The sequence below is a fragment of the Hyperolius riggenbachi genome, chromosome 11, assembly GCF_040937935.1.
Source record: "Hyperolius riggenbachi isolate aHypRig1 chromosome 11, aHypRig1.pri, whole genome shotgun sequence".
Lineage (NCBI taxonomy): Eukaryota > Metazoa > Chordata > Amphibia > Anura > Hyperoliidae > Hyperolius > Hyperolius riggenbachi.
In genome coordinates this window covers 111,316,845-111,329,785 of record NC_090656.1, presented here as the reverse complement: position 1 = coordinate 111,329,785, position 12,941 = coordinate 111,316,845, and the positions used below count along the sequence as shown (strand labels likewise).

At 44.0% G+C, this 12,941-nt stretch overlaps 1 protein-coding gene across 2 annotated transcripts in view; it reads right to left on the bottom strand.

Moving 5' to 3' along the window:
* Window positions 1-12,941, bottom strand: part of TH (tyrosine hydroxylase) — a 116,774-nt gene that overhangs the window by 73,531 nt on the left and 30,302 nt on the right. For both annotated transcript variants that reach the window (XM_068261513.1, XM_068261514.1), the window contains exon 3: window positions 4,858-5,032. In XM_068261513.1, the coding sequence (XP_068117614.1) occupies window positions 4,858-5,032 (175 nt within the window). The remainder of the gene's footprint in view (window positions 1-4,857; window positions 5,033-12,941) is intronic.

Below are 12,941 nucleotides of genomic sequence, written 5' to 3'. Positions count from 1 at the left end.
AGATATAAGGAGGGAGTGTTTCATGTCCCAGATATAAGAAGGGAGTGTTTCATGTCCCAGATATAAGGAGGGAGTGTTTCATGTCCCAGATATAAGGAGGGAGTGTTTCATGTCCCAGATATAAGGAGGGAGTGTTTCATGTCCCAGATATAAGAAGGGAGTGTTTCATGTCCCAGATATAAGGAGGGAGTGTTTCATGTCCCAGATATAAGGAGGGAGTGTTTCATGTCCCAGATATAAGAAGGGAGTGTTTCATGTCCCAGATATAAGGAGGGAGTGTTTCATGTCCCAGATATAAGGAGGGAGTGTTTCATGTCCCAGATATAAGGAGGGAGTGTTTCATGTCCCAGATATAAGGAGGGAGTGTTTCATGTCCCAGATATAAGGAGGGAGTGTTTCATGTCCCAGATATAAGGAGAGAGTGTTTCATGTCCCAGATATAAGGAGGGAGTGTTTCATGTCCCAGATATAAGGAGGGAGTGTTTCATGTCCCAGATATAAGGAGGGAGTGTTTCATGTCCCAGATATAAGGAGAGAGTGTTTCATGTCCCAGATATAAGGAGGGAGTGTTTCATGTCCCAGATATAAGGAGAGAGTGTTTCATGTCCCAGATATAAGGAGAGAGTGTTTCATGTCCCAGATATAAGGAGGGAGTGTTTCATGTCCCAGATATAAGGAGGGAGTGTTTCATGTCCCAGATATAAGGAGGGAGTGTTTCATGTCCCAGATATAAGGAGGGAGTGTTTCATGTCCCAGATATAAGGAGGGAGTGTTTCATGTCCCAGATATAAGGAGAGAGTGTTTCATGTCCCAGATATAAGGAGGGAGTGTTTCATGTCCCAGATATAAGGAGGGAGTGTTTCATGTCCCAGATATAAGGAGGGAGTGTTTCATGTCCCAGATATAAGGAGGGAGTGTTTCATGTCCCAGATATAAGGAGGGAGTGTTTCATGTCCCAGATATAAGGAGGGAGTGTTTCATGTCCCAGATATAAGGAGGCAGTGTTTCATGTCCCAGATATAAGGAGGGAGTGTTTCATGTCCCAGATATAAGGAGGGAGTGTTTCATGTCCCAGATATAAGGAGGGAGTGTTTCATGTCCCAGATATAAGGAGAGAGTGTTTCATGTCCCAGATATAAGGAGGGAGTGTTTCAATGCCCCGGATGTAATTGTCCCCCCTTAAATCCATCCCCCTTATGTGTTTTATTCTCCGGATATAAGGTGGAGTCTTTCATGCCTGAGATATAATGGTCCCCCTTTATATCCCCCCTATGTATTTCATGTCCTGGATATAAGGGTCCCCCTTTATATCCAACCTCCTTATGTGTTTCATATCCTAGATATAAGGGGGGAGTGTTTCATGCTCCAGATATTAGGGTTCCCCCTTATGTGTTTCATGCCCCGGATTTAAGGGTCCCTCCTTATATCGCCCTTTATGTGTTTCATGTCCCAGATATAAGGGTCCCCCCTTATATCTGTCCCCCTTATGTGTTTTATTCCCCAGATATAAGGGTCCCCCCTTTTATCCCCCTTATGTGTTTCATGCCCCGGATATAAGTTTCAAGCCCCGGAGATAGGGGTCCACCCTTATATTCCCATTATGTGATTTATGTCCCAGATAGAAGGGTCCCTTCTTATGTGTTCATGTCCCGGATATAAGGGTCCCCCTTATATCTCTTCCCCTTATGTGTTCATGCCCCGGATATAAGGTTCCCCCCTTATATCCCCATTATGTGTTTCATGTCCTGGATATAAGGGTCCCCCCTTATAATCCCCCTTATGTGTTCATGTCCCGAATATAAGGGTCCCCTCTTATAATCCCCCTTATGTGTTCATGTCCCAGATATAAGGGTCCCCCAATGTAACATAGACATCTGCTGGCCCTCCAAGCCTGTACTCCAACCTTTATTGTTGCTAAGTTCTTCTCTCTGGATGACAGAAGTCCACTTAGTTAGGGCTAAAATACTTGTAGAAGTCTCATCTGGGTTTGGTGTCTTAAGCCTCATCTACACGTGTAGATGAGGCGGCGATCCGGCGGCTCGATTAGCCGCCGGATCGCCTCTTCCACGTCCCCGCGTCCCCACTCGCCGCGCGTGCGTCGGATTCGATTCCCCGCTCGTCCCCGCCGGAACCGCTTATCTTCCGCTCGATTCCCTGCCATTGTCCCCTCGCGGGGAGCGAGCAGGGAATCAGCGGTGGGGAGATCCATCCTGTCGGATCTTATCAATCGAGCCGCATTAGCGGCTCGATTGATAAGGAACATCGCCGCCGCATCTACGCGTGTAGATGCGGCTTAAGACTGATCTGAGATATGGATGCCTTTTCAGTGTCTTGACCAATGTGTGTTGAGGTGTTTACGGATCCTAGAGTGGTTGGTACAATATTTAGTCATGAAACTCAATTTGGATGATCTGTCCTCTTGATTTGTAGATTATTTTGGTAAATAGTTCCTCTCAATTCAAGTTTTTGGCCCATTTATGTGCAGCCTTAATTAGTTTGGTTGGAAATTTTCTCTGGTTAACCTTTATCTGGAAGCTCGAATTTTCCTGGATCAGTTCTGTTTTGCCAAACAGGATGTTTTCCTTCCAGGCTTTGTAGTGGATATAGGAGTTGGCATGTACAGGTTTAAAAAAAAGTTTATTGTTTTGGTGGCTCCTACTTTAAAATGAAAATATGTAAAAATGTTTTTGTTATGTTTTACTCAGCCATTTATTGTATTTATTCACTATGCATTCACTATGCTCATATTGTATGATGTATTTTATCATATGTATTATAAACAGTATATGTTTTGTATTTCTTATATGTTTAGCATTTATTGTGTATTGAGTTCTGAGTAGACATCCATCTTTCTAGGCACTTAAAGACAAACCGTAACTAAGAATTGAACTTTATCCCAATCAGTAGCTGATACTCCGTTTCCCATGAGAAATCTTTTCCTTTTCTCAAACAGATTATCAGGGGGCTCTGTATGGCTGATATTGTGGTGAAACCCCTCCCACGGTGTGATGTCAGAACCAGGGTACTGACGTCACACTGTAGGAGCTTTGTTGCATTGTGGGAAATAACAGCTGTTTACAGCTGTTTCCAACTGCCAAAAAAGCAAGCAGCTTTTCCTTCCACTGACATCACCTGCCAGCAGTAAAAATTGCACCATGTGATAAATGTCAGAATGTATATCAGGGAGAGGAAAGATTTTTCAATGGACAAACACTGACTAAATCATTTATACATAATTATTGTAAAAATGAAGCACTTTTTTATCACAGTATTTTCACTGGAGTGCCTCTTTAAATTACCTGAGGAAGTTAATGTTAAGCTCACAAAATGTGTTTCTTTTTGTGCAACAAATTTTCTGAGAACACAAGCTTAGACTTCCTTTTTAGGTAAGTCAATACTTTTACCTTTATGTCACTGTATTGATTTTATTGACTTTCTATTGGGTGCATCCTACCCCACTGTTCACTAAAGTCTCAGTTGTTACCTCATCCAAACAACCTTAATTCTGATATTAGAAATCAATGGCTCACAATCTTATCACTACCATAGTCTTCTGTCTATATCATGTAGTGTATGTATCGTAGTCTAGGGCCAATTTAGGGGGAAGCCAATTACAGTATCTTATCTCTATGTTTTTGGGATGTGGGAGGAAACTGGAGTGCCAAGAGGAAATCCACACAGACACAGGGAGAACAAACAAACTCCTTGCAGATAGTGCCCTGGTTGGGTTTCGAACCAGTGACCCAGCGCTTCAACGCGAGAGCACTAACCACTACGCCACCATACTGCCTGTCTTGATACAAGTTATACTCAGTTATTCTAGTTATCAGGATTAGGATTCACACTGATTATATCCCCCTTGTTGTGCCCAGATGACCAGGTGTGAAATTAAACTTTTTTGTGAAGGATTCGTACTTGGCATGATAAAATTTAGTACAGATGCTTAACCACTTAAGGACCAGGGGTGTTTTGTTAGATCTGTGCTGCGTGGGCTCTGCAGCCCGCAGCAGAGATCGTGAATACAGCAGGGCGATCAGACTTCCCCCCCCTTTTTTCCCCACTAGGGGGATGACCTGCTGGGGGGGTCCGATCGCCGCCGCTCTGTGTGGCCAAGCAGGGGGGGGGCTCCTCAACCCCCCCCTCCGCAGCATTTTCCGCCCTCCCTACCTCTTCCGCCCTCTCGCTCTGGCTGGGAAGTGCGCAGGACGGATATCCGTCCTGCGCATTGTAGGATAGGCTGCAGCCTATCAACTGATGGCGATCCCCGGCCAATCAGAGGCCGGGGATCGCCGATCTGCCCTACGGCGCTGCTGCAGCGCCGTATGATGTAAACAGCGGGGATTTCTTCGTGTTTACATTTTGCCGGCGAGCCGCGATCGGCGGCTCTCCGGCTGTTCACGGAGACACCCTCCGTGAACTGACATGGAAAGGCTGCTCGATCGAGCGGCCGTTTCCATGGTAACCCACTTAAGACCTGCTGACGCCTATGGGCATTAGCTGGTCGTTAAGTGGTTAATTATTGGTCCAGAAAATGATTAGTTATTGTTTCCAGTGACATATTAGGAGCAATATCAGTACTGAAACTTGGCTATTTGGCAGCCTGTTCTGGTTTCTGGAGAGCGGTGCGGTAGGAGAAGCAAAGGGTGCTTCTGGGACTTCAATAGATTTTCACTGAAGATGACCATGAAGGACCATCTTGCGTGACAAGCCTATCATATGTATGTAATGTAAGGCTGAGTGTATAAGAACACTTATGGGAAAAACTCTTGCCAGTGTAACCAACCAGAGATCTAAAAAAAGCCTGGATTTTGAGATAATGTACCCTTTTGTTGTCAAGCATGAAAAAGGGAGGCATACCTTTCATCTCTTTGGTAGTCCTGACATCCTCTGACACCCTTCTGATAGAGCTCATTAGTGTATTGAGGTCTGAGCGATGAACCTCACACCGTACAAAGTATTCCAGATCTGCAGCAGCTCCTGATGCCTTCTTTCCAGATCGTGTTTCAAGGTGCTGAATTCTGGCTTCAAAGGTCTAGAATATAGAGATAAATATATTCAAATGGAAGCTCTAAAATATCACAGCAGAATGTTGGCTTACTGTGTGTTCCGAAGTCAGAAAAAACTACACCTGTTCTTTCAATGCTCTGGGAGGAGAATTCTGCTTAACTAAACAGCTTAGACTAAACATCACTGGGGTAAAGGGAGGAGGGGGGGAGGGTTACATACCAATACACTGCTATACATAGATATATGAAGTATTTCTGATGTTGAAACCAGAATAATTAAACTAAAACTAAAATAATTTACTACATTCTTCTATAGTACTTTCTAGAGTATTTAACAAGCAAGGGCCAGACAGGTTAAACAGAGGACATTGCGTAATTTCTTTACATACGGTATGTAGGAGTTTATTCAAAGGGCAATTCATTTTATCTCTTGGATTTTCTAACATGAAGAGACAGAAGTCGGCACAAGGAGGTCATGGGTATCCAGGTAGCACTGCAATTCATTTTGGCAGAAAACAATATTGCCACTGCAGCTAGCATTGACACAAAGGTGCTGCTTGTAGTACAGTTCTTCCGTGACCCAGAGGCGGCCTTAGAGTATGTAAGGCCTCGGGCGAGTGTCATATGCGGGTCCTAGAGCCATAAGTGTAGGTCATGTACCATACCACCATGCTCACAGGCTTTTCCACTTCTAATGCAGTACGCCTTATTATTGTTTAAAAACAATTATGTTTGTTAAAGGCCACTAAGCCAACCAATAAACTGGAGATGGGTACTAAGCTGGCTGGGGAGCTAGGAATGTGTACTAGGCTAGCTGGGGCACTGCGGATGGGTACCAGGCTGGCTAGGGAGCTATGGATAATTAGAGGCTGGCGGGGAGCTTGGGGTAGATACAGGCTGGCTGGGAAGCTAGGGGTGTGTACCAGACTGGCTGGGGATGGGTGCTAGGCTGAATGGGGGAGCTCCCCATGCCTATCCTGCACCAGCACCAGGGGACAGGGTGAAATGTGTTTTGTCTTTTGGCCTGATTTTGCTGGCTGACTCTGATTCTGTTGGTGGTATTGTAAGTCTTTACCTGTTTAGCAAATTCCAAAATATGATGCTAGTGAGTCCTGTGAGAGGTTGATTGCTGCCTACTCGCAGTGGTTGGCGCTGGGTCGGCCCATGGCCGGGAGTGCTATGTACATGACCTAAATCATGATGTCAATGCGCAGGATGCTCTCTTGTACTGTGGGCATGCAATCAAGGATGCCTGTGCCGCTGGGTCAGCACCTGAGCATGAGCCGACCAGGAAGAATGGGGCTCTCAGTGCAAGCACAGTGGGCATGACTGTGGGGCCCCCTTCAGGTACGGGGCCTGGAGAGATTACCCCACTTGCACCAACCCCCCCCCCCCCCCCCCATCAATTACTGATGGGCTGTTGAAACTTGAAAAATAAATTTCGGAAGGAAATTTCTATTTGACATTTTGCCAAACTGAGAGTTTTTGATAAAAGGAAGCATTGCTGGGAGAAAAGAGGAACGTATTGCTTGTTTTCCTCTACTTTTGGTGCTTTCCTTATAGTCCCCAACTACTGTGTAAAAATAATTAATCTCCCATTGAGCCTGTTGAGCCAATTTTTGACATACACTTGGCCTGTCTTTGTGTGAAGTGCTGACCAGATGTTTTTGTACCATTTTCAATTAAAAATCCCCAGACAATTCACCCTTAAAGGACTCTAGTGCGCCTGCGGGGGTACTCGTGCCTGCGCATCCACGTCATCTAGTGCGTACTGCGCCTGCGCACTACTACTGCGCAGCGCAGTACACGCTAGATGATGTGGATGCCGACGTGTCGTCGATCTATACCATTTTTTTTTACATTTATAAAATCTGACCAATCTATCACACACGTGAGGGTCAAAAAATTGACAGTCTTATCTAATGTCACTCACATTTTCTGAAAAATTGTTTCAATTTTTCTGAATAACAAATTTCTTTCATTGAAAAATGAGAACAATTTATATTTTTATTGTATTGTTTGGGCCATTTTAAGATCTAAATCCTAACCAATTTTCTATTATAATGAAGGGGGAAAAACACTTTTATAAACTAAAATATTTCCAGTTTCAAGAAAACTTTTCCTCATTTACAAAATCTTCAGAAAAACAAAACAACAGATGCCCATACATCTAGTGCAGGGCCGGTTTAAGGCACACGTGGGCCCTGGGGCAAAGGTAACCTGGGGCCCCACCACCAAAGTTAGCCCCAGGGGCTCCAATCTGGCCACCACACATCCTCCCCGATCATAACAGTTGTGATCCATTTGAAGTGCTGCGTAGGGGATGCAGAGGCAACTCAAGTCCGCACTACATCCCACAATCCCTTGCATCGCCTACAGCTCATAACACTTGACACATCTTAGCCAATGAGCGGTCACCTGGTATGAGCAGTCGGCGATTCAAGGGATTGTGGGGGAAGTAGTGCGGACGCATGTGGCCTACACAGCGCTGCAATGCCATTCAGCCAGACTCATATTGCAGGGGCCTAGGAAGCAGTCCGTGGGGGGAATCACCTGGAATTCTGGCAGCATTAGAGGGGCCTGGCAGCTGTCAGGGGCCCTGGGGCAATTGCCCCCTTTTTGTTAATGGAAACACCAGCCTTGATCTAGCGATGTATGGACAGATGAACCAAGAGACAGATCTCTCTCTCTAACCAGATCTGATTATCTGTTGGCTGCCCACACACTGCAGGCCGATTCCTGATCAATTTCAGCATGAACTCTTTCGGGAATCAGTTTCTGAAGTCGCATCTGCCACCTCACCACCTCAGTCGCTGCCCCAAAATGTAAATGTGCCCCCCGCGCCAGTGCATTAAAATACCTTACCTATCTGCTGTTACTACTAGTTACAAAGGTGCCCATAAATCTCTGTCTTTCTCATTGGCACCCCATGGGACTACCAGCATATAGCATGTGGTGCTATACACAGCAGCCATGTGGGGTGCCGATTTAGAGGATGTACGGGCACCTTTATCAAGACAAGACAAGACAAATAACATTTATATAGCGCTTTTCTCCTTGCGGACTCAAAGCGCCGGAGCAGAGCAGCAGCCACTAGGGCGCGCTCTATAGGCAGTAGCAGTGTAAGGGAGACTTGCCAAAGGTCTCCTACTGAATTAGTGCTGGCTTACTGAACAGGCAGAGCCGAGATTCAAACCCTGGTCTCCTGTGTCAGAGGCAGAGCCCTTAACCATTACACCATCAGCCAACTGCTGTCACTAGTGGTGACAGTGGACAGGTAAAGTTCTTTTATTCACATGCATATTTGGGAGGGCACGACCGGAGGTTCTGTCGCTCTATTGTCATGCACATGATTGACCATGCAGGCCAGGGTTTTCCAGCACGTCCAATCACTACATTCAAACCAATTTTGTCCCAATTGTATTCAATAGTAATAAATATCAAATTGGATGTTGAATCGGCCACAAAATCGTCAGATGTATAGCCACCTTAAAGGCAACCTAAAGTGAACTTTAAAAAAACTTCTACCAGCTCGCTGCAGCTGCCCTGTGTCCGCGCCGGGACAAAACGATCCTCCGGTCCTCCGCAGCCACTAAGTTTTATTTTTGCCACTGAACCTCCGTGGCCCTGGCCACGTGCATCCTTGATCACACTCCTCACGCCGGGTGCGCCCTGTGCATTTGCAGAACGATTACATTTTGTACAGTGCATACACAAGATGCTCCCGACGACAGGAGCGTGATCGAGGATGCGCATGGCTAGGGCCATGGAGGCACAATGGCCATCCACATGGCAGAGTCGTCAAAAACAAAACTCAGTGGCTGTCGGGGCCCGGAGAATAATATGTGTTTCGGCGCAGGGCAGCTGCAGGGGGCTGGAAGAAGCCACAGGTAAGTGGAACTCTCTTTTTAAAGATCGGTTTAGGTTCTCTTTAAGTCCTAGGAGTAGGACTATAGATATAATTGTTTAGATTCTGATAAGGATATATTATTGGATTATCAACAGTATTACTTAAACTACAGTATAGTAAAGCAACCATAAGCTTTCACGGTCTGTAATGTGAGTTGATGATCTGTATGGTATTGTGATTTTCTGTATTCATTCTGTGTTCCTCTCAGTTCTAAGCTGCATTACCTGATGGTGGTGTATGATATATTTCTGAACATTTTCTTCAGTAAAGAGTTTTAACTTGTTATAACGGGTGCTTACCTGCAGGTTCTGAGTGGCTCACTCAATCCTGACTTAGACGGGAAGTGACTACAGTGTGACCCTCACTGATAAGAAATTCCAACTATAAAACACTTTCCTAGCAGAAAATGGCTTCTGAGAGCAAGAAAGAGGTAAAAATGGTAATTTCTTATCAGTGAGGGTCACACTGTAGTCACTTCCTGTCAGGACTAAGTTAGCCACTTACATACCTGATATTTAACTCTTTCAGGCAGAGAAAGAAAAAAAGGAACACAGCATAGTTATTTGTGTGCTAGGCACTGTACATACCCATATCTATCTCATCATGTCCCATGTCACTTCGGGTATCCTTTAAGGAAGCCCCAGGTAAGTAATCCTACTAATCCTCTGCTTATAATAGACCCTGAAGAAGCATGTGCAGCAGATCAGGTGTTTCTGACAATATTGTCAGAACTGATAAGATTAGCTGCATGCTCGTTTCTGGTGTAATTCATACACTACTGCAGCCAAATAGATCAGCAGGGCTGCCAGGCAACTAGTATTGTTGAAAAGGAAATAAATATTGCAGCATCCATATCACTCTCACCTGAGGTTTACTTAAAAACTGTATAACAATATAGATCTCACAAGAATCATTGGTCACTACTCACTGGAAATGGTATGTCTAAATATCTACTAACCTCTTCTTAAAAATCAAGTATGCATATTTTTTAGGCTTTGTAAAAATAAGAAGAATAAGTATAGGTACACAATTCTATGCATGTTTTTTTGAGGATCGGCCAAGTCATTTGTCTTCCCACCCAACTACAGTATAAGCTAGCCGCTGCTCCAAGCCATGCTCAGTGTGCACACAAGGAGAGTGGCCAGGGCTTGCATTAAGCACTCTGACATTTTGTAAAGAGACTAACTTTAAAGAGGGATTTTAACAAAGGATTGAACTTCATCTCAGTCAGTAGCTGATACCCCCTTTCCCATGATAAATCTTTATATTTTCTCGAATAGATCATCAGAGGGGTCTGTATGACACATATTGTGGTGAAACCCCTCCCACAGTATGATGTCATGACTATGGTCCTGACAGTTTGTGGTTTGAGAACCTCGTTGCATTGTGGGAGAAAACACCTTGTTCCAAATGCCTAGCAAGCAATATTCCCCTCTGAGCATAAAACTCTCCGTAACAAACGTTCAGTACAGATCACCTGGCAGAACTGAAGATGTCACCACCAGTGATAAATGTCAGAATGTAAATCAGGGAGAGGAAAGATTTTACATGTTATTTTCACTACAGTTCCTCTTTAAGATTAATGCAAGATACGGGAATAGGGAAGTGTTAGGGTTATGCAAAGTTCATTGGCGAGATAGCCATTAGTGTATTGGAGGAGTACATTCATAATGGCGATGGTGATCTCTTTTCTATGGGGATGGAGGGGAGATATAACAAAACAAGAAGTACTACCACCTAATATGCATTATTATGTTATGGCTCTACATACCATATACCGCCCCACATACAGAGGCAGGGCTCTACATAACAAAGGGTTAATACAGCTGGGTGTACAGCATATGCTGGAGGCACTTCAGTGCTTCCCCTCCTGCTCTACTTGTAGGCAGGTATCTGCACATCAATGCATTACTGCTAATGTGACAGAGCTGATCACATTACCAGAACGAGGACAGCAACAGATAGCTGGCACATACACAGTGAAATTACATTACCGCTGTCTGTCTGCCTCTCCATCCCAGCCAGAGGGCACATCACAGAAGCATCTCACAGACAGTACAGAAGCTCTCACACTTGCGAGTATCACTAGACATGCACCGTGCCAGTTCACTCTCTATGTATGCATAGTGACAATAAGACAGTGTATCGCAACATTATTATGGCAGGCTCCCCTTTACAAATTCTTTTTTTTTGGCGGCCTTTTCACTTCCAATGCCTTGGGGTCACTGAAACATGGCTGACTCTTTCTGATGCAGTCTCACCTGCTGCCCTCTCTTATGGGGGATTCCACTTAAATCACACTCCTAGAAGTGGGAACAAACATGGAGGTAGTGTGGGCTTTCTTCCCTCTGATACATGCTCCATTAACCACTTGAGGACCGTGGGCTTTACCCCCGCTTAAGGACCAGGCACTTTTTTTCCATTCAGACCACTGCAGCTTTCACGGTTTATTGCTCGCTCATACAACCTACCACCTAAATGAATTTTGGCTCCTTTTCTTGTCACTAATAAAGTTTTTTTTTGGTGCTATTTGATTGCTGCTGCGATTTTTACTTTTTATTATATTCATCAAAAAAGACATGAATTTTGTCAAAAAAATGATTTTTTTAACTTTCTGTGCTGACATTTTTCAAAAAAAGTAAAATTTCTGTATACATGCAGCACGAAAAATGTGGACAAACATGTTTTTGATTAAAAAAAAACCCATTCAGCCTATATTTATTGTTTTGGGTAAAAGTTATAGCGTTTACAAACTATGGCGCAAAAAGTGAATTTTCCCATTTTAAAGCATCTCTGACTTTTCTGACCCCTGTCATGTTTCATGAGGGGCTAGAATTCCAGGATAGTATAAATACCCCCCAAATGACCCCATTTTGGAAAGAAGACATCCCAAAGTATTCACTGAGAGGCATAGTGAGTTCATAGAAGATATTATTTTTTGTCACAAGTTAGCGGAAAATGACAGTTTGTGACAAGAAAAAAAAAAAGTTTCCATTTCTGCTAACTTGTGACAAAAAAAAATGAAATCTGCCACGGACTCACCATGCCCCTCTCTGAATACCTTGAAGTGTCTACTTTCCAAAATGGGGTCATTTGTGGGGTGTGTTTACTGTCCTGGCATTTTGGGGAGTGCTAATTTGTAAGCACCCCTGTAAAGCCTAAAAGTGCTCATTGGACTTTGGGCCCCTTAGCGCAGTTAGGTTGCAAAAAAGTGCCACACATGTGGTATTGCCATACTCAGGAGAAGTAGTATAATGTGTTTTGGGGTGTATTTTTACACATACCCATGCTGGGTGGGAGAAATATCTCTGTAAATGACAATTGTTTGATTTTTTTTTTACACACAATTGTCCATTTACAGAGATATTTCTCCTACTCAGCATGGGTATGTGTAAAAATACACCTCAAAACACATTATACTACTTCTCCTGAGTACGGCGATACCACATGTGTGGCACTTTTTTGCACCCTAACTGCGCTAAGGGGGCCAAAGTCCAATGAATACCTTTAGGATTTCACAGGTCATTTTTGTTTCAAGACTACTCCTCACGGTTTAGGGCCCCTAAAATGCCAGGGCAGTATAGGAACCCCACTAATGACCCCATTTTAGAAAGAAGACACCCCAAGGTATTCCGTTAGGAGTATGGCGAGTTCATAGAATATTTTATTTTTTGTCGCAAGTTAGCGGAAATTGATTTTAATTGTTTGTTTTTTTCACAAAGTGTCATTTTCCGCTAATTTGTGACAAAAAATAAAATCTTCTATGAACTCACCATACTCCTAACGGAATACCTTGGGGTGTCTTCTTTCTAAAATGGGGTCATTAGTGGGGTTCCTATACTGCCCTGGCATTTTAGGGGCCCTAAACCGTGAGGAGTAGTCTTGAAACCAAATGTCGCAAAATGACCTGTGAAATCCTAAAGGTACTCATTGGACTTTGGGCCCCTTAGCGTACTTAGGGTGTAAAAAAGTGCCACACATGTGGTACCGCCGTACTCTAGAGAAGTAGTATAATGTGTTTTGGG